Below are 25,214 nucleotides of genomic sequence, written 5' to 3' on the forward strand. Positions count from 1 at the left end.
TCAAGATGCTCACGCTTGCTCAGGTCTTGTCTGCCCTAGACCCGCAAGACTGGCTGGTAGCGTTGGACTTGCAGGATGCTTATTTTCATATCCCCATCCTGCCGGGCCCACGGTTCACGGTATGCCACAAGCAATTTCAGTTCACCGTGCTCCCTTGCGGGTGTTCACGAAAGTGATGGCGGTGGTCGCAGCTCATCTGCGCAGATCAGGGGTTTCAGTCTTCCCCCTATCTCGACGACTGGCTGTTGAAGGCGGGCTCGCCCCAGGCAGTCGTCTCCCACCTCCAGACTACAGCCGACCTCCTGCATTTGCTGGGGTTTTCCATCAATGTGCCGAAGTCGCACCTGATTCCCTCTCAGAAACTTCTCTTCATCGGAGCGGTTCTGGATACGGCGCAGTTTCAGGTTTATCCTCCCAAACAGCGAGTCCGGGACATTCTGGCTATGATTCCGATCTTTCGGCCCTGGGTTTAGGTCAGGAAGACCCTGAGGCTGCTGGGCCTCCTGGCCTCCTGCATCCTGCTGATCTATCATGCCAATGGCATATTCGAGCTCTGCAGTGGGACCTGAAGTTCCAGTGGACGCAGCATTTGGGAAACATGTCCGTCTACGTCCAGATCTCGGAGGGCACTGCACAGGACTTGCAGTGGTGGCTCACGGACCAGCGTTGTATCAGTGGCAGATCCTCTCCTTTCCCCAACCGGAGCACACAGTAGTGATGGACGTGTCCCTCCTGGGATGGGGCGGCCACATGGGAGAGGCGGAGATCAGAGGCCTCTGGTCTCCGGCGAAGTCAAAGCTCCATATTGATCTTTTGGAGCTCAAGGCGACCCTACTTGCACTGAAAGCATTCCTTCCCTCTGTCAAGGGGAGAGTAATGCAGGTGTTCAGACAACACCACCGCCATGTGGTACTGCAACATGCAGGGCGGGGGTGGAGTTGTGGACCCGATTTCAGGAGGCTCTACGTTTCTGGACGTGGCTGGAACGTCAAGGCGTTTCCTTGTTGGTTCAACGCCAGGGCAGACAAACTCAGCCGCAGGTGCATGTTGGATCACGAATGGCGTCTTCACTCAGAGGTGACACAAGGTCTCTTTCAGCACTGGGGAGAACCTTGGTTAGATCTATTCGCCACCGAAGAGAAAGTGTAATGTCAGCAGTTCTGCGCGTTGGAGTTTCCAAGGTGGCACTCGCTCGGAGACGCTTTTCGTCGCGAGTGGAGTTGCGGTCTATTGTACGCCTTTCCGCCTATACCACTTCTGCCCAGAGTGCTGAAAAAGATCAGATGCGACCGGGCCCAAGTAATTCTTGTGGCACCAGTCTGGGCTCGAAGAGTTTGGTATGCCAAGCTATTCAGTATGAGCGTGGATCCCCTGATCCGACTGCCTCTTCGGGCGGATCTCCTGTCGCAGCAACAGGGGACGGTCCTCCACCTGAACCTGTCCAGCCTCGACCTCCTTGCGTGGAGATTGAGCGGCGACATTTGACTTGCCTCCTGAAGTCTGTAATGTGATTCTGGCAGCCAGGCGTCCCTCCACTAAAACGGTATACGCCTGTCGGTGGAAACAATTTGTGGCATGTTGCACAGTGAAAGCTGTAGATCCTCTTGCTGCCCCTCTTTCTGAGGTCCTATTGTTCCTTCTCTCTTTTGGCCCAGCAGGGCTCTGCTCTGGGCACTATCAAGGGCTACCTTTCTGCTCTTTCAGCCTTTCTTAGGCTGCCTGATCAGCCCTCTCTTTTCAAGTCCCTAGTTGTCAATAGATTTCTCAAAGGCATTACTCACCTTTTCCCTCCTATTCCTTTTGTGATGCCTCAATGGGACTAGAACCTGGTTCTCACATACTTGACGTGAACTCCCTTTGAGCCTCTTCATAACTGTCCTTTGCGGTTATTAACTTTAAAAACTGTCTTCCTGGTGGCCATCACCTCCGCTCAGCGGGGGAGTGAGCTCCAGGCTCTTTCCTGTAAACTTCCTTTCCTGGCGATTCATCCAGACAAGGTTGTGCTTCAACCGCGTTCTTCCTTTCTACCAAAAGTAGTCTCTGCATTTCGTCTCGGACAAACTGTCACTCTGCCCACTTTCTTTCTGCCTCCGCACCCTTCAAGAGAAGAGGAGAGGCTCCACCGTCTGGACCCAAAATGTGCGCGTTCGTTCTATCTCAACTGCACACAACAGTTCCGGGTGGATGACCAGCTCTTTGTTGGCTACGTGGGCGCCAAGAAAGGCCGGGCTGTGCACCAGCGAACTATCTCCCGATGGGTTGTCTTGTGCATTAAAGCCTGTTACTCTCTGGCTAAAAAGGAACTTCCGGTTGGGCTGCGCGCCCATTCTACCAGGGCGACAGCTGCTACTACAGCATTGGGACGCGGTGTCCCCCTGCAAGACATCGGTCAGGCAGCCACTTTGGCCTTGTTGCATACTTTCACTAAGCACTATTGCCTTGATAGTCCGGTCCGGAGAGACCGCTTCTTTGGCCGTTCGCTTCTCAGTGACTTTCTGGTGTAATCTCACTTCGCAGAACCACCATTGGGGTTGGTATTGCTTGGGTATGTATTCTAAGGTAAGGAATTTATCACTAACGTGTCTCTTTCAGATGCACAGGTTGCTTACTTGTGTAACGATATATCTGTAAGAGACATTAGTTAGTGATGGATTCCTTACCGCCTGCCCATCCTCCCCGTTCTGCGAACTGTTCTCTAGGGTTCAGGTCATCCCTTTCAGGGCCCCTGTTCCATTGCACCAGTAGTCGTCTCCGGCATGGCTCTGCGCTCCTGGCACGGAAAATTTGTGTACAGAACTGACGTCCGCGCGCATGGACGCGTCTAAGTAGCTCCGACAACGTAATCTCGACGGCTACGACGCCAGCGACGTACGCGGAGCCGCACGACGATGCCTACCGACGCGCAGGAGTACTGCTCACGAAAACTTTCCGGATCCAGTCTGACGCCTGGGGATATTCCAAGGTAAGGAATCTATCACTAACTAATGTCTTTTACAGATTTATCGTTACACAAGTAAGTAACTTGTGCATCACTCATGTCGTGGTCAGTGACATCACCGATTACATCATCCCGTGACTGTGTTTCGTCAACGTTTCGGAGTCTTCTAGATATATACTAAGCTACAGCATAAGTTACATTAATATTCTTTCTGTACTAGTAATTAGCCAAACTATTTCTAACATAGCTCATCTGAGCGGCTGTGCGACTGTCTTTATCGGTGTGTGAGTAGATGTCTGAGTGACTGGATGTATTGAGAGTGCATGGGTGTGTGAGTACCTCAGCATCTGAATGGGGTGTGTGAGTGGGTCTGTGTGTGAGTGCATGAGTGTCTGAGTAGGTCTGTGGGTGGGCGACTTAGTCTCTGAGTGCGAGTCTGAGTTGGTGCATGAGTGTCTCAGTGGGTCTGTGATTAGGTGTGAGAGTGCCTTAGTAGGTTTGCGAGTGTCTGAGTGTGAGAGTCAACCTGTGAGTGAGTACATGGGTGTCTGAGTTGGTCTAGAAGTGGGTGTGTAAGTGTCTGAGTGGGTGCATTATGGGTTACTGAGTGTGTCTAAGTGGGCGCTTGAGTCTGAGTGGGTCTGTAAGAGGGTGAGTGTCTGTGGGTCTGTGAGTGGGTGCATGAGTGTCTGAGTGTGTGTCTTATTGGGTCTGTGGGTGTGTGTGTGTCTAAATGCTCTGTTAGGTCCTCATCTGCTCTTTGCCTTTTCTGCTTGTTTTCGTGCCCTCTGTCCTGCCTTTCCTGTTTGTTTTTCTACCCTCTGTTTTGCCTTTCCTGTTTCTACCCTCTGTTTTGTCTTTTCTGATAATTTTTCAGCCCTCTGTTTTAACTCTTATGAGCTCATTGGACCGCCACCTCCCTGAGGCTTTACTGATCATAAGGAGGGGATCTGCGGGGACCCTCTTCTATTCAGCTCCAACAGCCCTGGGGTTCGCCATCTCCCCGGGGCTTTATTTTAACCAAATGAGGGGGGGTGGGGGGGGGCGCATGAACCCCACCATCCTTGGGCTTTCATATGCCCTGGGGCCACCACCTCCATGGGGGCAAATATATTCTTTAAAGTGGGAGTGGGGCCACATGACCCTCCTCCCTGGCCACATACGTCCCCAGGGACCCCATCCCCCAGGACCTGGCCTTAACTCAATGGGGGAGCGCAACTGCCTAGCCCCCCCTACCAGGGCCGTTTGGGCCCCGGGTACCCCATCTCCCGGGGTCCTGCCATGTGTCATGAGTGCCCCCCACGGCACCCAATGTGCAGCGTTGGGACTGTGGGGAGAGCCTCAAGGCCCCCGCGGTCCCTGCCGGCTGCCTGCCTGCTGCGGGAGCCAGCATTGATCTTACACACAGGGAGCTGCTAAACATGCATCTCCCTCTGTGTAAAAGCAATGTTTTCATCTGTTTCTCTGCAGGCGTGACAGTGGGCAGGGGAGCAGACACAAACTCTGCTCTCAGCAAGCAGGAGCGGTTTCACAGCTCTCGCTTGCTGAGAGCAGAGTTTGTGTTTGCTCTGATTTGACGGGAGCCGTCAAAGCTCCTGCCAAGTCAGAGCAAACAGGTATGTCCTGGGGGGTGGGCACCCCGGGGACATTGCAGGAGCTGGCTCTGTGGGGACTGTGGTCTCCTTGGCCTTATATGGTCTCGGGTGGAGATTCCCCCCTTCCGGTATTTTTGATTGTGTAGGCTCCAGGGAGGTGGTGGTCCCTGGGGTCTGGTGCTCTAGTGGTCAGTGCGGCCTGCACTAGTTGGTCAATGTATTCCCCTGGGGAGGTGGTGGTCCCCGGGGCTTGTAACAAGCCCAGGAGTGGGGTCCGCGCTGCCCCCCTCCATAATTAATATGAAAGCCACAGGGAGGAGGGGGTTCCCAGAGCTTTGAGCAAGCCCAGGAGGGGGTCCACATAGGCCCCCTTCATTGTGAAAATAAAGCCCTGTGTAGGTGGTGGTCCTTTGGGCTCTAAGAGCCTGGGGGGGGGGGGGTTGTTTCCCCACTCCTCTTTTTAAAAAAAAATAAAAAATGCCTTCAGTACCATGCCCACCAGGGGGTTCATTTACAAACTAGCGCAGAAGTCTGCCTTTGTTTTAATTTGTCAGATTCATGGATGTGTTGCAATTTTTGGGGGAAATGTACAAAAAAAAAAAAAAAAAAAAAAAAAAAAAAAAAAAAAAAACCTCTTTACCCCTGGCTGGTCTCTCTCAGACCCCAACAACAGAGCTAAGGGATCAGGGTATTCCTACCCTGCCCACCCTTTTTTTGCCTTTTTTATTTTACCTTTTTTCAGGGACTCGGCTGAAGCAGAGTCCCAAGATGGCTGCCAATAATTTCTGCTTGTTGTGTTGGCAGCCAATCAGATCCCAGCACGAGATCGAGATGGTTTCCAGAGCCTTCGCGCCTCTAGATATCTAAATTTGATGTTTCTTTAATATCTCTCAAACTACTGAATGGATTTACACCAATTTACAAAAAGATCACTTTCTGGACAAACCTCTACCTTTCTGCAAATTTGATGTAATTCCGTTCAGCGGTTCGTGCTGCAGTTGTGTCTAAAATTCCTATTGGAATGAACATGCACATTTTTTGATCAGTCGAAAGTTATCAAGGTTGATGCAGGGGTTGGGGGGTTCTGTTGGTGGGGATTTGACGTAACTGAATAACTGTATCTGATCAACATGAAATCCTTGGGGTTCCTCAACACAATTTTAGTTTATGATTATGCTGTTTAAATGTTTTCCAAACTATCATAGGAAGTTTGCTCTGAGCATCCACTTTGTACGTTCTGTCTCCAAAGAGACCATAAGTCGGAGGACTGTATATCTCATTCTTTATATCCAGTATTTGGTGACTACATACATGTTGCTCTGAATTAGGGAAGAAGAAAAGGTTTGCTTAGTCGATGTAGGAGAGGAGTTTCTCCGATGACGTTGAGACTGAGGAGGATCAGGGTGAACATAAAGAAATCGACCATGAGGATATTTCAGATGAGGTTGAAGGGCACCTTAGACAAGACCCTAAACCTACAGTGCCACATGCCAGAAAGCCTTTGGAGTTGTCCAAAGCAAAGACTTATAGGTTACTGCCTAAGACTCCAAGCCACAATTCTTTGAGCAAAATTCTAGACCCTCAAAAGAGCAAGCTCTCAACGCCAAAAAAAACCTCTGCATTCGGAGGAGCTACAGAGCCTTCCCATCCTCCCGGGAAAGAGAGGCGCTGGGAAGAATCAGCCAAATGATGTATCCTCGACTTCCGGGGTTCGAGTGCATTAGGGGAAGGAGGGGCACATACCCTTTAAAGAAACTTCCCAGGAGGAAGAAGAGAGCATTTCAAGCTGAGATAGGAAGATTACTAAGGAAAAAAGACAACCTTCATGGAAACTATGGTGCCACATAAAGATGTAGAGCAGCACACAGACTTGGGGTAAGATTAGTACATTTTTTACATTTATTGACTCTGAAGAAATGGGATTACACATACCACAGGAAGAAACCATGTGGGAGAAAGTCTTGGCCGATTCCCCACTGGACATAGACCCTCAAGACTATGCCTTCTAGATGATATGTCAACATACCACAGGGTGGTGAACAAAGCAGCTGAAGCTTTTTGGTGTGAAAATTCAGCTAAGGAAGGAAAACACGTTCTCTCCTCTTAACCCCTTCAGTGCCCCGCCCTTTCCCCCTCCTGTGCCGGGCGTTGCATTAGCGGGCGGGGTCCATGACGAGATAGTCTAGTCATGGGCACAGCGCAACCGTGCTCCATGACGAGACTATCTCGTCATGGGCACAGAAGCGGTTAAATCTCTGTCCATTCTACGAGAAAAAAAATTCTTCCCATGTTACTGAGCATAGTTCAGCAGGGTAAGCATGTGTTCTCGAAGCTGTAACTGCAAGAGCAGTAATTCCTCAAATAGAGATTAAATATAGGGCGCCCACTCAAAACCCTAAGTATGATCCGGGCATGTTGAAGCCAACTTACTCATAAGTACTGTAATTTAAACCAGAGGACCAGTCAAACATCATTGATATGCCCCTCATGTGAAACGAGCACTTAAACAGTCCAGGGGTGGATCACGCTCTGGAATTAATGAAAAAAAGTCAGTGAACCCTCCAAGCCCGTGAAGGTGTACAGACCTGCTTTCAAGAGTGGAATCCCTCCAGACTGAGGAGGATTGAGGGAGCAGGCATGTTGACTTTGTAGTTGTTTGTTAAAGGCCAGGAGCCCAAAGGTATGTAGTGTCTCCCCATGTTCTAAAAGCAAATTAAGTTGCTTTGATGCTCCAGAGGAGAATCCTCAGTCCATGCTTCTATTACATAATATAGGACAACATAACCCTTAACGTAATGAAAGTAGTAAATGAATTTGGCTGGAACATCTATTTGGTTATTAAAAAAAAATTCCTACATGTATTCAGATCGAAACGAGCAAGCTAGTCAATTATTGTTTTAAGGTGATGCCGTATAGATTAGGGCTCAATGTAATGTTCTTTTAGTGAATGGTTGTCTTCCGGTTCTGTTCTTTATATTCTGCCTAGCATAGGGCAGACTTAAGTTGGCAAGACTGCATTGACCTAGAAGTTCAAACAGTGAAAGCCACAGAAAAATCTGAAATGTGGCTTTCCCGTGCACAGTCTCATAAGAGCAACGTATAATTGACGATAGTGCTTTAAAAGATGTTTGTAGATTTAAAACTGAATTTGGCTTCCGCCAGAACAAAATCTACCATATCAAAAATCGAGTCATAGCTTTCTACAGTTTACTGATTTGGACACCTAAACTTTAAATTTAGTTCAGCAGTGTTTTTGCACATAGCATACTTGGCCCAAAGTTAGGGTGCCTGAACTTTGACCGATTTGCCAAACTTTTTTTCTAAACTATGAATTGGAAATGGAATTGGCTTCAGTCCGTCTACCAGCATTAATTCAATACATGTGGGCTTTCCAACCAACTGTGTTGTAAGTTACACAGCTGCAAACTCGAGGAAACGCGATGCCCAAGAGATGAGAACTTGCTGTGTTGTGCAATCATTTTTTGTTTGCGTAGCTCGTTAGTGCTGAATTAGCTTATAAGTTATCTTTTGGAAGAGAATTCTGATAAAACGTGCCCTTTGATTATATATTTTAGCGCTTCGAGTAACAAACAAATGTTTAGTGGTTCATTTTCGGGATCTAAATATTAGTGTGGAACTAAACATTTGTAATGAGGTCGTGCATTCAAGAAACGCTAGTAACAAATATTCTGTTTTCTACTGTGATCTAAAGATCTACAAAACGTGTTTGATTAGTTTTACGATGCTTTGCAGTGTGTGGCGGGAGCGTTTCACAGGTTTAGCCGCCGTGAAGAAAAAACCTTAACCTTGCTGCTATTATGTGCAGATAGCCAAGTGGAGTTAGGAGTGCTTTTCCTGGCATATTAACAGTTGTGCTTGCAACATGTTTCTGTCTCTGGAGTTAAGTGTGCACCATCTTGTGTCATTTAGGAGAAAGGGCAGGCTTTCAAAACACTTACTTTCCGTGGCGTGCGCTCATTATAACAGCAGTCCTTGTTAGCCTCCTTAAAGGCGGTGTGCACGGCAGGACATTTTCTGTAATATGGCTGCTTTCAGGGATATCGCGGAAAGATAACTTTTCAAATCACGGATGCGCAATTATACTTATGCAAATTGTAAAATGCACTCCAAATGGCAACAAAAAGAAGCCGCACTTGCAATTCATTCTTCAGCATTTAAGTATGCATCGGTGTATATGCTTTTGTCTGTTAATGTGTGTGAGGGAACTAGTTTCCAGTCTGTTTACCAGTCAGTGCATACGGTCCCTTGTTCAAAACCGTAGCCTTGACATCTTAGTTCTTTTGCTTTCTTCGGCTCTAGTATTTTTCCACTGCTGTTATTTGTGATCAGTGAGGTTGCTGAAGAGTTGGTTATCCCCATTGATATTGCCGATGTTGTTATCTCGCACCCTTCTGGTAACTACCACCAAGTTGCACAGTTCCATTGCACAGTGTTTGGCAATACACGTTCAATAGGGAGCAGGACTCTAGAATTTCTCTTTGTTTTGATCATCTCATTTGCTTTGCTATGGGCCCTTTCTCCAGATACGTGGGCAAACAGGGGCTACAGGGTAGTTGCCAGAAGAGTAACTGCCGTTTGCCACTGGTATCCTAGGGCTTTGATTCTACTGTACTGCTCATTGGATGCCTAGAGGTGTGGCGCAGTGGCCAGAGCTGCTGACACTGGGCATGAGGCTCACGGTTTGATAGCTCCGCATCATAGGACTCTGGGCAGTAGCTCACTTAATCTCCCTGAGGTCTCCCCCCCCCTCCCCCCCCCCCCCCCCAGTGCCTGAATACCCTTAGGGGGCATAAATGTGCGCATTACTAACGTGGAATTATTATTTATTTCTTTTTTCCTGCCTATTTGGGTCTTCGTTCACATTCAGTACAACATAAAGTAATGCTGCTCTAAGGTCACTGTCAGGTGAGAACATCTTTTGCTTTGAAAAAATGTATTTATTTGTAAATTAAAAGCTGGTATGTGTCTCAAACCAAAAACTGAAGCACCCAAGCACATTACAAGAATAAGCTGCCACCCCAAGAACAGAAATCTTTCTCTTTGCATGCAAATCTTTATCTTTGCACGTGAACATCCTCTGGTTCCAACGTTCCGTTAGCTAGATTAGGACTTTTACATACCTGTTTGATCGCCATGTCTTCCAGCCATTTAGAAGTTCTGCCTATCCTGGTATCCTATAAGAGCCAAAAGAGAGCAACCCCTGAAATCAAGGAGATGGGGTTAATAGACCAGAAACAACAGCAAAGGTATTGATGAAATAACAAAATATCATTCAATCCACAGTCACGCTCTTGCAAATATCAACCTGAATCCAATGTAAAAAACTAACATGGATACTACATATATATAAATGTTTTATTAATTTTATATGAAAAATACCTTTTGATATAATTAACAAAAAAAATATATGCTAAACACAGTGAAACATAACCACAGACAAATTAAAAACAGACCTTTTAATCGGTCTTTAAAACAATCATATCTCCCATAATACATCGCCATACAATTATGAAACACTTTTCATGTAAAATTGTTCCTATCAGGTAGATTGTGAAATCTAGAACGTCAACTGTTTTCAATGGAACGATATTCTACTATCACTCTTCCTGAGAAGAATCAACTATTTTGAGCTTCCACTAGTTATATTAACACATAGAGTATATCTTTTATGAAGAATGTCCTTGAAACTTTACAAAAAGTGCTCTTTTTCACTTGGTTGTGCATGGAAAGTTTCTGGGTGATCTGTTAAGCGAGAGCTGAGGGAAAAAGGGGGGTGCAAAAACATAAAAGCCCCAAGCATTATCCATTAACTTCTTTAGGCAGGGCTACAGCAAAAACTTCTGAATGGAATTACACCAAATGTGGCAGGAAGCTAGATCTTGGTAAGCAGATTGCTCTTTTTGTGATGCGATGTAAACCGGTTAGTAGTTTTTGAAAAATGAAAAAAATATTTGTGTATCTGGACGCTTGGGTTCAAGGGACTCTCGCGAAAGTCCTTGGAACCCAATTTGCAAAAATAGAGCGCTCTGATTTGGCCAGGAAGTTTTTTTTCCCCTTGGGCCGTCTTGCTTCCATGTGAGCAAGTGCTCTAATTGGCTGCCAGCAAAAGAGAAAAGTGTTGCTTGCAGCCATTACAGGAGTTGAAATGAAATGAAATACCAGTATTTGTAAAGCGCACAGCTACCTCCGAAGTGGTGTCCCGGTGCTGGGGGCCGTCGGTAAGATTAAGTGAGCTATTGCCCCGAGTCACATGGTGCTGGGCTAACCTGCCGCCGGCTCCGGGGATCGAACCGTGAACCCCGTAGTCCAGAGTCAGGCACCCTGGCCCCTGCACCACACCTCTTCCCTTGGGCACTTTGTCCCCTGTCCTGACGCTATAAAAAAAGTAATATAAGGGGGTAGGGCAGGGATACCCTGGCCCCATTGGGGAAACCCAGAGCGACCCTCCCTGGGGCCGTAATTGGAGAAAAAACCCAGCAATTCTTGCCACGATACTGCAGGGTCAGAAAAACAAAAAACAAACACAATGACAGCCCGGGGGTATGTTCTTCAGTCATTTTTGGCCCCTGGGGACTCCATCACTCTACCACTTGTTAAGGGGAACTGGACAGCCGGCACTCCTACCAGAGCCACATTTGGCCCCGGGGACCCCTTCCTCAGGGCCCAAAGCATTTAATAAGGGGAGGAGGGCCACCGGTGTGGCCAGGGAAAAGTGTTTGCTCCCGACTGGCTGGAGCATTTTTAAAACTCCAGCTGACCGTGAGCAAACACAAAGTTTGCACCCCAATTGGGCAGGAGCTTTAAAAATGCTCCTGCCGGCTTGGAGCAGACATGAGATCTGTTTCCCTGTCCGCACTGATGCGGGTACGGAAACAGATCAAGATATTGCTGCCTCCTAGAGGGAGCAACATAAGTAGCTGCTCCCGGTGGACGGGATCAATGCCAGCTCCCACTGCATGCCCATCTTTGTGCTTGGTGGGTATTAGGGTGGGCAGAAGGGCACCCACCTCACATAAGGGCAGGCAGAGAGGATGGAATTCCCAGGGCCAAAATAGGGCCAGGGGGGAGGGGGTGAGGGTGCACTTGCCTACCCCTTTAAAAAAAAAGTCCATGGCCCTGGTGGATGGCATCCCCAGCGCCATTTAATGCTCTGAGAGGGGTGGCCGTGTGGCACACTTCCCTTAATTAACACATTGACACCAGGGAGATGGGGTCAATAAATGCTCAGGGAGGGGGGGTTGTGCTGCTGCGTGGCCCCCTCTCCTTTAAAAAAATAAATATGGCCCCGGTAGATGGAGCACCCTGGGCCTCCCCATCCCCTTTGGAAAAAAAAACAGCCCTGAGGATGGGTGTTCTCCAGGACTCATAAGGCTCTGGGAGGGAAGCCACACCGCCCCTCGCCTATTTAAAACGACATAAAAAAAATAATCAAATAAATACCACCCTTGGTATGGGGTTCCCAGGGCCTAATACGACTCAGGGTGGGGGTGCCACATGGGCCCCCCTCCTCTTTAAAAATAAGCCAGTGGGGGATGCGGTCCCCAGGGCCTAATAAATCCTGGTGAGGCAGGGAGGCACGTGGCCCCCTCCCCTTTAATATACATTAGGTGCTGGCAGATGGGGTCCCTAGGGCCTAATGAAGCTCGAGGAGGGGGCCCACGCAGCTCCTCCCCTTTTAAATACAAATATAGCCTTGGGTAATGTGGTCCCCAGTGCCTAATGAGGCTCTGGTAGGGGGCGCACATGCCCCTTCCCCTTTTTTTATTGGTCTGGCGCCAGGAACTAATAAGGCTCGTGGAGGGGGGACGTGTGCCTCACTGCCCTTTTGTATTCTATTTAAACCCGGTGGGGTGGGGGGGGGTGCATGGTAACCCTCCCATTTGTTTTCTGTTTTTGCCCCATGGGATTTGGTCGGACCCTGTGCTGAGCACGGCAAAGTCTGTACGCAGTGTGAGGTTGGCTGCCTATGCAGAGTTGGAAGCAGGGCCTGGCTGGAACACAAGCCTTGAGGCTAACCCCATGCCACACACGAGTGAGGACCATGTGTGGCATGGGGTTGGCTGCCTCCTGGTGGCGGACAGCGGAGAGTTAGATATGACCTTGCGCAGCATCTACCTGATAGAGACTACTAGCCGCAGATTCCTTAACGTAGAATTATCCCCAGGCGTGAGACTGGATCTGGAAAATCTTTGCCACAGCATCTCTGCGCGCCGGGGGCGGTACCACGTGACCCCGCCCTGACGTCGTCCGCAGACGTGACATCCGCAAGGTCACAGAAGTCCCACCCCGGCGCGCTGACGTCAGTTTCCTTCTTTTCCGCGTGCAACACAGATCCTGAGTGTGCTCCTTGGCCTGTTTTCGGGCCTCTTTAGCACCTTGAGTTGGGAACAGTGTACCATGCCTTCGGGCTTCAAGACGTGCGCTTCTTGTGCACGTCAGATGTCGGCGACGGTCCCTCACACTTTTTGTATGTGGTGCTTGGGCGAGCACCATGACTCTACGGACTGCGAGGCTTGTCAGCATCTCAAGCTGAAGTCCCGGCGGGAGTGCCGAATGAAGTTGCTGTCGGCCTGCTTGTCCAGATCGATGTCGTCGCAGCGTCCGTCTCCTACCTCGGACGGGTCCAGGGGACGCCGTTTCTGGCTGCGGCATCGTATTTCGCAGAGGCCCCATGGCCGTTGTTCTCCCACCGGTAAGTCTTGCAGCTTGCCGCCGAGGCCCTGTCCTCCTTCGACAGAGGGGGCCGGTCCCTCCCGGGACGTGCGCACTCGTCCGTCGCCACCCTATCCGACGTTTCCTGGCGATGGGGTGAGGAGGGCCGAGATGAAAGCCTACACTACAGCTCTGCAGGCTTCCTTGAGCCCTCCTCCTCTTCCTGCGCTGTCCGTGGATTCCTCGCCATGCGCGGGGCCTTCTGCGGATTCGCCGGTGGCGAACCAACAAGTTCGGCTTCAGGTTTTGGAGGTGTGGTGCCGTCAAGGTGCGGCCCTTCGGGGTTCCCCCTCCTCGGCCCATGGCGTCCCGGCCTCGCCGCGGGGTTCTCTGCGTTGTCGCAGGGGGTCGCCAGGACTCAGGGCTCGGCCACAAGTCTCTCTCGGTCCTCTGGGCAGGTGGCTGTCTTCCCGGAGGCCGAGCAGACGCCTCTCTGGCGTCAACGGCTTTCTTCCATGGCGCGGGCGGCACCGCGGGTGGAGGCCGGGACCCGGGACGCTTCCCCGGGCCACTCTCGGTCCTCGGCGCAGGCGGCTGCCTCATCCAGGGTCGAGCCGGCACGTTCATTGGCTGCTACGGCTCCGACCCCATCTCCCTCTCCGATGTGGCACATGGTGGTGGTCGACCCGGCGCCGCTGGTGGACACTTCGGTGCCGGTCGAGGACTCATCAGTGCCTGTGGTGGACTCCCCTGCGCCGTCCCGACATCTGATCGTCGACTCTTCTCCGGATGTGCCTTCCTCTCCGGAGGGCTGTCGTCTCCTCTTCACCGGAGACTGGGTGCTGCCTCGTGGCCTTTTCTCCAGCGGATTCCAGGGCGGGTTCTAAGCCGTCTCCACGTCCAGAGCCCCTAGGCCCGCTCTTCCGTTGCCTGCAGTGGTCTGCCCCGCAGGCTTCTCCGCCCTCTCCAGCGACCCCTCAGGTCCCCCACTCGTCCGTGGGTTTCCCATCCTACAGAGGCTGGTCTTTTCTCCCTCCAGCGGGGCACGGGGTTGAGCGTCCTAGTTTACATCCTTCGCCCACGGAGGAGTTGCTTTCCCCCACGACGCCCTCTGGAGGCAAGTGTGGCCTTTGTCTGGGCCATTTCCACGGCCACTGGCATTCTGCAGATGGGCAATCCGGTTGCCCCACTCCCTACGGACCACTTTTTAGAGGTTCTCCACCAGGGCTCTGGTGGAGGGGAGCCACTTCTCCCATTTGAAGCGTCGCTCCATAACTCTCTTCTGGGGGCCTGGGAGGGACCCTGCCATGAGGGATCCGGTGCCTCAACCGCTCCTTCATCACCACCGTCCTGCTCAGCATGATCCAGTTTGTCTTTTTTTCCCACCCCCGGCCCTGTCCTGCGGGCTGCTTCTCCTTCCTTGCCTTCAGTGCTGCTCCCACTGTCACGGGAGGCTCGGTGGCTGGACTCCCGGGGGCGCAACATTTTCGCCTCCACTAGCGCTGCTCTGCGTGCGCTCAACACACTTTGTGTGTTGGCCAGGGCTACTTCCGATCTGTGGGATTCCGCGGAGTCCCTTCTGTCTCGCGCTGATCTTCGGCACCTTGTGCGGGTTGGTCAGGAGTTAGCTACATTAATTCTCCATTCGACCTTGGACGTCTCTGATTCCCTCGGCCGTGCTATGGCGACTTCTGTGGCCGTCCGCAGCCATGCTTGACTGCGGGATGGTGTCTTTCCAGAGAATGTTCGGGAGTGTCTTGTGGATTTACCTTTTGATGGAACTCTGTTTCACACCCACGTGGACTCTGCTATTCAGAGACTCCTTGTGGGGCTCCGTCCCCCTCCCCCTCCGTAAGCTCGGCCCTCTGGCGCTTATGGGAGGCATTGTCCCTCCTTTCTCTTTGGGGCCTTTGGTTTCGGTTGGCCCGTTGTGTGCTGTGTTTGGCTTTGAATGCCTTCAAGGTCTTTCAGTTGGCTCCTCTATTATTTTGGCTGCTGGTTCGGCCCTTCAGTTTGTGGTATGCGTTTTTTGCTGTTAAGTGCAGCTGTAGAGGTCCTCAGGTTGGACCCTTTGTGTCTTTTTTGGCTGATTAGTAAGACGTCTGTAGTGTTTTCCACAAGTTCTTTCGGTTCTTGGCCTCTGCTGCGGGTTTCCCTAAGAGGTGTTTGGCTGCTTGGCAAGCCGTCTGTGGTGTTCCCACAGGTCTTTTATGTTCTTGCCCTCTGCTGTGGGTTTCCTTAAGAGGTGTTTCCCTGTTTTGTTCAGGGACGATTCTTACCCTAGGTGGGGTATTTGTTGGCTATTGTATAGCCCTGTTTTTAGCTTGGCGGGCATGGATACCTTCTCAGGTTTCTCGCGCTTTCCTGGCGTCACAGTATACCGCTTGGTGTTCCTTTTCTCTCTCGGTCTCTCTCGGTCTCTCTCCGTCTCTCTCCTGATCTTTTTCTCTTTCTCTTTTTTTCTCTTTCTCTCTTTCTCTCTTTCTCTCTTTCTCTCTTTCTCTCTTTCTCTCTCTCTCATGTTTCTATCTTTCTTATATGCAGTTCTTCGCCTCTGGACCCTCAGACCGACCTTTGTCATGCTGATTACAGCGTCGTGTCTTGGTGTTTCCACCTCGTTCTCTGTCGTTTCGGCTGGGGCCCGTCTGTCTTCGTCTTGCGCTCACCTTGTTCTCAGCTGCTGCTTCATAGTATTTGCCAGCTGGTTGCAGCTCGCGCCTGGTAGTTTTGGTCCCCCTCCGTGGGCCTCGCCGGGTCGGTGTGTGCTCCTGTCCCTTGTTTGTTGGAACTTTGCGCATCTGTGTCTTTTTTATCACGTCTGCGCTTCTCGACTTTGGACCCGTTCTGGCCTGGTTCCCTACTTCGGGTTAGACACCCATTCAGCTGTGCCCTTCGCTGTGTGTGTGTTCTCCTGGGACTGGCTCTGCCTCCGTTCCTTCTCTTTTCCCTGGCTCTAAGGGTGGTTATTTTCTTCCTCTGGTACTCACGGGGTGCATTCTGCCCCTCTGTGTTTTCTGGCGCACGCCCATTGCTCCTCGGGTAGGCTTGTGGTATCCTCGTCTTCCCTTCTCCTTGTTCTTGCTTACTTCTGCGTGGTGCGGATTGGGCCGTCCTTCCTGCCCCCATGACACATCCCCTGTTGGGGCTCTGTGTTCTTCCGGGCTGGTGAGGTCCTCTTGCAGACAATCCTCCCCTCTGGGTATGGCTAGGGTATCCATTCTACGTTAAGGAATCTGCGGCTAGTAGTCTCTATCAGATGTACGAGTTACTTACCTTCGGTAACGATGTATCTGGTAGAGACGATTCTAGCCGCAGATTCCTTCACAACCCGCCCTTCCTCCCCGTTCTGCGAGGACCCTTCAACTTGTTCTTCTGCACTCGCCTACCTTCGGGTGGCATTTGTGTTCTGCGAGTGCTCTCTTTCTATTCCTCCCTGTCTGAATGCTTTGTTCTGTTTAATTGTTCCACTCCTCCTTTTCTAGTGATTGGACGGTAGGTTCATGTATACTTTTGCATCCCTGCACCCTGGTTCTTCCAGTGTGGGGCCGATTCTTAATCTCTTCCGCAATCCTTTGGGTTGGGGGTTTCTTGGCTGTGCCTCAGCCCTTAGCTTTTTATAGCTTTTTATAGGGGATATGACACTCCTTGATGGTGTTGTCTTGGGGTGCTTTGTCGTTACTCCTCTGTTCCGGACTTGTTGCCCTTCACTATTATAGTTTGTGGTTGCAGACTTTGTCGTTTCCCACATCATTTTTAACATGTTTAGTCTGCCTCCAGGGAGGTTATCGTTTTGCAGGGTTGCTTCTCAGAGCAGTGCTCTACTTCCATGACTTTCAGTAACGCAGTGCTTGGCACTGTCCCTAATGGTGCTGTTCCTAACCATTTGCTTCTTCCCTTTTTGTTTCACTGCTTTTTTCGTGCACTATTCCCATACTCTCACAGTTTTGTTTGTGAGGGCTCCGCATTGTGGCGCGGAAAAGTTCTCCGAAGACGTCAGCGCGCTCTGAGGTGGGACTTTGTCTCACGCCTGGGGATAATTCTACTTTAAGGAATCTGCGGCTAGAATCGTCTCTACCAGATACATCGTTACCGAAGGTAAGTAACTTGTACGATTGGCTGCCTGCGGGGGGTGTTTGCTGCAAGGCATGGCAGCAGGCCAGGCCGTGCATGGCGGGGAGTTGACTTTACGTATGGGTATAAAATATTAGTTTACGTAAAAAAAAATTGAAATTCACTTGAAAAAACAAAGGTTAAAGTAATATTATAGTTAGGTGACTGTGTCAACATTAACATTTTGAACTTAAAAAAAATAATTAAATTCACCAGTTACAGTCCGGAGAAGTAACTATAACTTGCGCCCCCACTATGCACTGCTTCTGACCTCATGTTACATCACTCATGACATGTTCTATGACATCACTGAAGACATTGTGCCTGATATGTTGTATAGGCCATCAGGTTATTGCCTTAATTAGGAATCGCCCGCAGCGCGCATGTGCTGTCTAGGAAAGCTATTATTTCTTGAAAAAAAAAAAAAATCTTAAAAGGGGCTTACCTCTACTTACCATTGGTTGGCTCCCACGTCATTCGTGTTTCTTTATTTACAATTTGTCAGCACTGCCTCCGCTTCGTCCCGGGGCTTCTCGGTGTGTCTGTGCTGTAGAGCATTCACCAAGTACAGCTTTACATGGCTAGTGTCCTTCCACTGGCCACAGGTTCCTGCAGGTTCTCTGTTGTTACTTTTAAACATCCAATTTTTTTGAGTGCATGTCCAAAAGTAACTCTCTATCCCACCCGTTTCCCCACCACCCTTCCCTCCATTGTTTTTCACCCACCACCTGCCCTCCTCCCACTCTCTAATGTATTGCCCTCCTCACCAAAGCTCCCCACCCCTGTTATTTTTTTTTTTTACATGTTGCACAGCTGAGTAGGCTACTGTGCAACATGACTAAAAGGTAGGGGGGTACTATGACACGATCAAACCGTGGCTGCCTTGTTGTGTTTTTTGTTGTTGTTTTTTTTAGTCTAAGCCAGTGTTGCTGTGCAACATGTTAAAATAACACTGACAAAGCCAATAGATTTCGCAAAGGTGAAACCTATTGGCTTTCCCAATGCTTGTTTTAATTGATGCACCAGAATTTAGGGACATTTTAGGATTGATATTGTTTACTAGCCATAATTCACAGAACACACATTTTGAGAGGAAACTTCCTTGAAAATTTCAATCCCAATTATTGTGTTGGTGTCATGAACACCGACAAAACACACCCAGTCATGAACATTGCATTTCATGTATGTATAGCAGGCTGATGTAGCAGGCTGACATCTTCACCAAAGTTGAGATCAATGGGTTGCTGCCTCAAAAGAGCTTCAATTTGGTGTTTTGAGATCTCCTGCTAGAGTTTGTGAATACTGGCAATTCCTGTGAGAATTCATTTTTGCTTGCTTGTTTTATAACTAACCCTGGGCGTAGTTCGCGAAGTTGCACTACGTGAAGCTACGCAAAGTGCACTTCGCGAACTGCGTAGTACCCTGTTCGCACTGTGCAAGATGTCGTTTTCAATGATTACACAGTGCCGGATGCTTGTCCGCACTGTGCAATCATTGAAAACGGCATCTTGCACAGTGCGAGCTGTAGTTTTCTGCTGCTCGAGTAGATTTTTACTCGGGCGGCAGATTCCTCAACGCGGACTGGTAGTTTCTCATCGCGAGCGGTCGCGAGCATACGCGACCACTCGCAATGAGAAACCTGACCTCCTCGCGTTGAGAATCTCGCCGGGATGTTCATTTTCCATGCTGGCGATCGGCAACTTGATGTTGCTGATTGCGAACAAGGAAAAAGTCTCGCCAGGATGTCATTTTGCTTGCTCGCGGTCGCCAACTTTATGTTGAGGACCGCGAGCAAGCAAAAAATGACCGCTGCACTACGCAATGCTACGCATGTTTGCACTGTGCTATGTGCAATTCGCGTAGTGCGAAGTAGCGCAAACTTCGCAAACTACGCGAGCGTAGCGTAGTGCTTTGCCCAGGCTTATTTATAAACCCCCGTAGTTCTTGGAAGCTCGTTCTCAATGCCGGGCTAAGGACCTCAAGAGGAAAAAGAGGTATACTCTTTCAGAATTGTGTCCTGTACGAAGGATGAAAGAACAATAGGTTCCGGTCAGTGCTGTTGGCTGTTGATCCTCGGGATTAACATGATGTTTTCAAGGGCCACCTCCAGGCACCACCAATTCTTTTTGCCATAAGGGCACAGAATTTTGGAGTGGCCAAGTGAGGAAAAGGGATTGAGACAAGGGGACTGCAAGGAAGGAGGCCTGAAAAGAGAGCAATTTATTCCGAATTTAATTAACTCAGATTCGTCTTTGATAGAGCTCTTTGGTTTCCTGATGTTTACCTCAATTTCTGGACTTTACAGACCCTGGTTTCTCTCCTTTATTTGAGTGAATGGTAGTTGTAGAGAGACTTTTTTCGAATAACAACGTGCAGTTTTCTAATCCATTTCATTCATACAACATAGTATATTCAAGATGAAATCAAATAAGAATATGCAGCATACCACAGTTTGCAACTTCATCACATCCACCACAATCGGACCAGATCAGCAGATGCTAACTGCACCCACACATTTAAATACAGTTCTTGTATTTGAACACTCTACTATTGCCTATCCATGGCATTCTAATTATATGCAGTCTTCAGACTGACATTTAAATCATGAACACTGTTCTCTTTACTCATAGATTAAAAGTTATTATTTCCATAAGTCTTCTATTGCTCAAATTCACATTGAAAAAGGCCTGCTGCAAAAATTAAAATACGGAACGTAGTCTTTCAGGAATTCAATGCTCAAGAGTTCTTATGTGATCAGTGAACGAATTTCACTTAAATAATGCTTGCCTTCTTCGAGGTTATCACAATTGTCTATAGTACTGGCACTGTTCCTTTATCCAAGCCCAGGCGGGTCTCTGATTACCGCCAAAGACTCCAACAAATGTAGACGAATTTCAGCTTGATCTGTTCTCTGGGAGAGAGCAAAATAATGTGAACCTTGGGTGGGGTGCTTGTATAGCTGAGACCCGCCCAAGATGGCTGCCGTGCTCCCCATCTTACATCATGAAAGCACACTGTCTTTACCGAAGTCGGCTCTGAAGCTGTCCCGTACTACTACGGTTCGCATGATGATAGTAAAGCCACTAGCACGACCTCGATGGTCCCAGATGCCTCAAGCCACACATGCCTCTTCTTCCTAAGAGGCTTACTGGAATAGACTGAAAGGCCCTATAAGTGCAGGAGATTAACAAAATCTTGACAGTTCTCCATTATTTTCTGCGAGCCTTGAAATTGTGAATTTTCCAAGTTAGGAGTTAGTTCTCCAAGTCCATCAAATCTAATATGTTCCCTAATGTCAAACTCTGTGGATCCTTTTGAGACCATCAACCATTGTACCAGTAAAATGGAGTTGTGAACTAAAGGCCCAAGGAAGCGTGTCTTGTAACATATCATTTTTAATGTGTTTCTGTTCTCAGACCTAGGCGGTTCATGCCAGATGTTCTAAGTTTTGATTGCACAACTGGCAAAGCGGTGGCGACACTCCTTCCTCCTCCACCTAATTAGCGAACCATGCACTCTAGTGTCAAACATTTGTCATTTCAGTACAGCTAAAGCCTCCCCCCTCCCACCCCTCTCGAAAGAGTCCTCAAATGTTTACATCATGTACCCTTCATGGATTTTGCCATTCTGCTCCAAATTACACACACGTGACTTTAAACCTCTACAGCTACAAGCATTCCCTGTAGGCTTGCCTAGTTTTTTGTTGTGAAATGTAGAAGCAAGTAAAATGTAGCCTTGTGATTTTTTTAATATTTTGTCTCATCTGCGAAAACCTCAAACATTTTGGGGGCTGTGGAGGGGGTAAATTCTGCACACAGCAAAATACTTCCTACCGAAGTATTTCACTGATTATTAGTAAAACATTTTAACATCTGAAAATTCTTCAGTGTATTGCATGTTTCGCCCACCTTAATCTCTCTGATTATGCTTGCACCATAATGAGGTAAAGGCTAACTACTTCAGTACATCTAAAGTTCGTATTTGAAGTATCTGGCATCCTCGTGGGCTAGTATCATTGCCCAGTACCTTTTCTCATAATTGCAGAACTAAACAGTAATGTTTTTTAACTTCTGTCCTTTTGAGGCGGAATGGTGAGAATGTGGCACAGCGTCTGTAATAAAATGGCAAAATGCCTCTGGAATCGTGCTTTGGTTTCTTTGTCCTAAAGAGTGCAAGTTACAAAGGTGAGAGGAAAACTGAAATGTCTTAACACTTTTAACTTTCTTTAATTCAGTCTGAAAGTTTGATCTTTTTTAGTATAAATTATACATTTTTAAAATGTAAGATATTTGTGGAATCTGAGGTGCCACACATTTTTTTTTTCTCTTGATGGTTTTATTTGTTTCCTTTGTTGTAATAGTTTAAACTATAGGTTAAAATGTCTGCTTTTTCTCTTTTTTTGTTGCAGAAGAGAATCGCATACGTGTGTTAAAAACTGTACAAATGTGTGACTAAGTATTCCAAGTTAGTAAGCATGAAGTCAGGGTCTTGTTCTAGCTGCTTTCTCTTGGCTTAAAGCCGTAAATTGGCCTTAAACAGTCAACTATTTGCATTAGAATCATCCATGACGAGCCTATGGTTGAAATTGAGGATTATTCAAACTATTTTATGTATTTCATAGCATCAGGCAGTGCATCCCTAAAGTACACAATGGTTGGCGTCCAGACAATCATCTCACACAGTCTGCTACTATAAGGTTGTATAGTAGGCGTTGAAGCATGGTGTTGTATTGAAGTTAGTAATCTGATCATTGGAATGGGGAAACATCCATTACAACTCAGTCAGCACTGTTTGCAGTATCTCCATCTTCTCCCTGCTAGCCTCTGCAGGTTTTTAGTTGATTCAATGTAATGAAACCTCCTTTTTGATGGCATGTGTTTGACCACCTGCTGGCTAGTATCTGCTTAAACAACTCAACTCTCGTATGGCCTTTGGGTAAAGAAGAAATTCAGTTTCTTGTCACACGGACCGCAGCATATAAGGCAAGAAAAAACTGAACAATCGGATTACTCTACAATTATATTAAAGCACCATGCCGACAGTGCTCTTCAATCGATTCCCTTCTTTGGATGCAGCTTTTTAGAAAAGTGGTTTCTTGGCCAAGACAAGTATATGCAAGCATACATACCTACCTCCAATTACTCGCTCTTCATCTTCACACACCTGCCACTATTTGACATTCTGTTGTCAGAGCCCTGTGAACACCCAGCAAAGTGGTTTATTACTTTTTCCGGCTTTCATGTGCTGAAATATGAAGTGCCTTACTGCTGAAGTAGTCTGGTAAGTGGCCATAAAGGGCTAATCAGAAGTGCCCAATACAGCTGCTTTGGGAAATGTGCTATTTTTGCACCACCTGGAGAAGCAGCTACTACCGTCGCCTGCCCTTTGCAGTCCATAGCACACAGGAGGATTAGTGAGGGTTTTGTTCACTCGCCATAGGCAACCACCCCCATCACTGAGGTTGTGTGATTTCCTGGTTAAAGCCCAAAGCTGAAAAGATCTCAGTCGCTGGGGTTGGACGCAGCTGTTGCAGGAGCATGTCAATGGAAACACTTGCCACTTACCTCTATAAGGAGAGACGGACAAGTCATCGTAGGCTTTACTTGCACATGATGAGGCTGCAGTTGGAGTTTTGCTGAATGTGAGAAGGCTTCAGTGGCCTTTGAGGGCATTGCATGCAAATGTAGAGGCAGACGTTCTCCTTGTTGCTTCTTCAGATCTTTGTTTTCTGGTAGATCCCAGTACGACGCAGCAGAGGCAAAATAGATCATGTGACCCTGGGTTATATCGGGTACTGACCTCTAGTACTGGAGAGGATGGGAACGCAAAACTCTCCAGCCATTCGTGGATTTCAGGATTGTGCCTCCATTCCAAAGCCCAAACATCCATGCCCCTATTCTTCTGGATCTTGTTCAGGGATCACTGTTATTTCTTTTTCCAAGGCCCCATCATAGAGAGGATCCTGAAAAGCTGCCCGACAAGATGCCCAGGGGAAACTTCTTTTACCTTTGGCTATCTTGCCTTCTCTGGTAGATAGATCAAGTGAAGCTGCAGCTGAAGACAGTCTTTTTGCAGGAATATTGATGGTAGATTACAGTAGACAAGTCACTTTAGGTTACCAGTACCTTGGGTGTCTCCTTTATTGCCTTTAGCACTTCCTTTTCTTGTGTAGGTATGTACAGATTGGTTTCACAGTACTGGGGAGGTGTAATCCAGAACAAACCTTTCCAGCTATTCCTATTAAAGGCTGTCCCACATTTCTGAAATAGCTTTACGCAGTCTATTCATCCTCATTCCCTTTCAGCCTTGCGACTTGTGAAGGTGTAGGAAGGTTTTTGATTGAATGAGAGCCTCTGTGTTACATATCCTATGTTTCTAGGTGTTTTTGTGCTTCATTTATTTCTCCATATTGCCTTCTTTTGATGATGTGTGGGTACTGGGGAAGTCAGCAGACCTGATTTGTGTACTGGGCATAGCTAGATGAATTGCTTTAATTTTAACATATTTTGTTCTCAACTGTAGTTTTTTCTGTACCATGGTCAAGTGGCCCTGACATCCAATGAGTGTCAAGGAAAGGTGTTTTAAGACTAACAGTAAAGCAGTCCCTATGGTTCGTAATGTCCAATTTCTGCCTTGGCGTACCTCTTAAAGATTTGCCTGACCAACCACTACCTCTTGCACTGTGCATTTGAGTTGCCTATTTGGACAGAGCAATCTTTGACAGAGCCATAAGATTACCATACTGCATCATGGATGTTTCTTTGCCTCGGGAAATGCATTGGCATTTATGGTCCTTGTTTTTAATAGCTTTATTAACCAAATGATTTTGTCAATTAAGAAAAATTAATTCAGTCATAAACTAGCCTTGGGTGTGAACATGGTGAATAGGTAAATACCATGTTGATTTTAAATTTAATTTGGGGTAGGTAGGGGGCAAAACAAACTATTCTTTGCATATGTTGACCATTTCAAAGTTACTGACTGACCGAAGCATTCTTTTCATTTACCTTGATTTAATGTGACACTATAAAACTGAATTGACCATTTAAGTATGCTTTTTGTGAATAATTCTCTGTAGTTACAACGAGATGTCAACTAAAGATCCAATATTTCGGAGATACAGCAGTATTTTGAAGTGTGGTCTGTTCTGTGTTGTAGGAATTGTTGAAGAATATAAGCCTCCATTCTACGATGTGGTTCCAAATGACCCCAGTTTTGAAGATATGAAGAAAGTGGTCTGTATAGATCAGCAAAGGCCAAACATTCCCAACAGATGGTTTTCAGACGTGGTAAGTACAATGAAACTAGATATTGGTGTGTATGGCTGTATATTTGTTAGTCATTTGTTTCTCATGGTGTTAATTATGTTAGGTTTTTTGTGGGCTGCTCTTATGATAATGTCTGTCAGTGTAACTACTACACCTTCATCATGCTGACTTATAGTAACATATTTTACCCAATGTATGCTGTATATTTTCTTAGTATGTTTTTCATGACATACCATACATAATTCTTCCCAGGGCTTTTAGAAACAGTTCTTTTTTGCCTTCCTGATTTTTGAATTAAGACTTAATGCAATTAGAATTCCAGAATTATCCGCTGAACTACTGATTCATATGGAAATGGCTCCGCTCATGACTCCTAAGCTTACACAATTATTTTTTAACATTCACAGAATCTAATGCTGTACCCACTGAAGCGTAAAAATTAAGTACATTTCCCACTAAGCTAATCCCCCTATTTCTGATTGATATTTCTAAGAGTAGATTTGTCACCTTAGAATACTCCCCAGGTGCCAGACTGTCAGGACAACTTTTCTTTAAGAAGTGCTCCCATCCACTACTAGGTGGTGCTGTATGGCTCTACATTGACTCCACACCGTCCCGGAAGTGATGGAG

At 47.7% G+C, this 25,214-nt stretch overlaps 1 protein-coding gene across 2 annotated transcripts in view; it reads left to right on the forward strand.

Annotated features, from left to right (window-relative positions):
• ACVR1 (activin A receptor type 1) overlaps window positions 1-25,214 on the forward strand; it is a 318,170-nt gene that overhangs the window by 284,721 nt on the left and 8,235 nt on the right. For both annotated transcript variants that reach the window (XM_085645512.1, XM_085645514.1), the window contains one exon: window positions 24,475-24,605. In XM_085645512.1, the coding sequence (XP_085501638.1) occupies window positions 24,475-24,605 (131 nt within the window). The remainder of the gene's footprint in view (window positions 1-24,474; window positions 24,606-25,214) is intronic.

This window comes from Triturus cristatus, chromosome 3_1 (assembly GCF_964204655.1).
Source record: "Triturus cristatus chromosome 3_1, aTriCri1.1, whole genome shotgun sequence".
Lineage (NCBI taxonomy): Eukaryota > Metazoa > Chordata > Amphibia > Caudata > Salamandridae > Triturus > Triturus cristatus.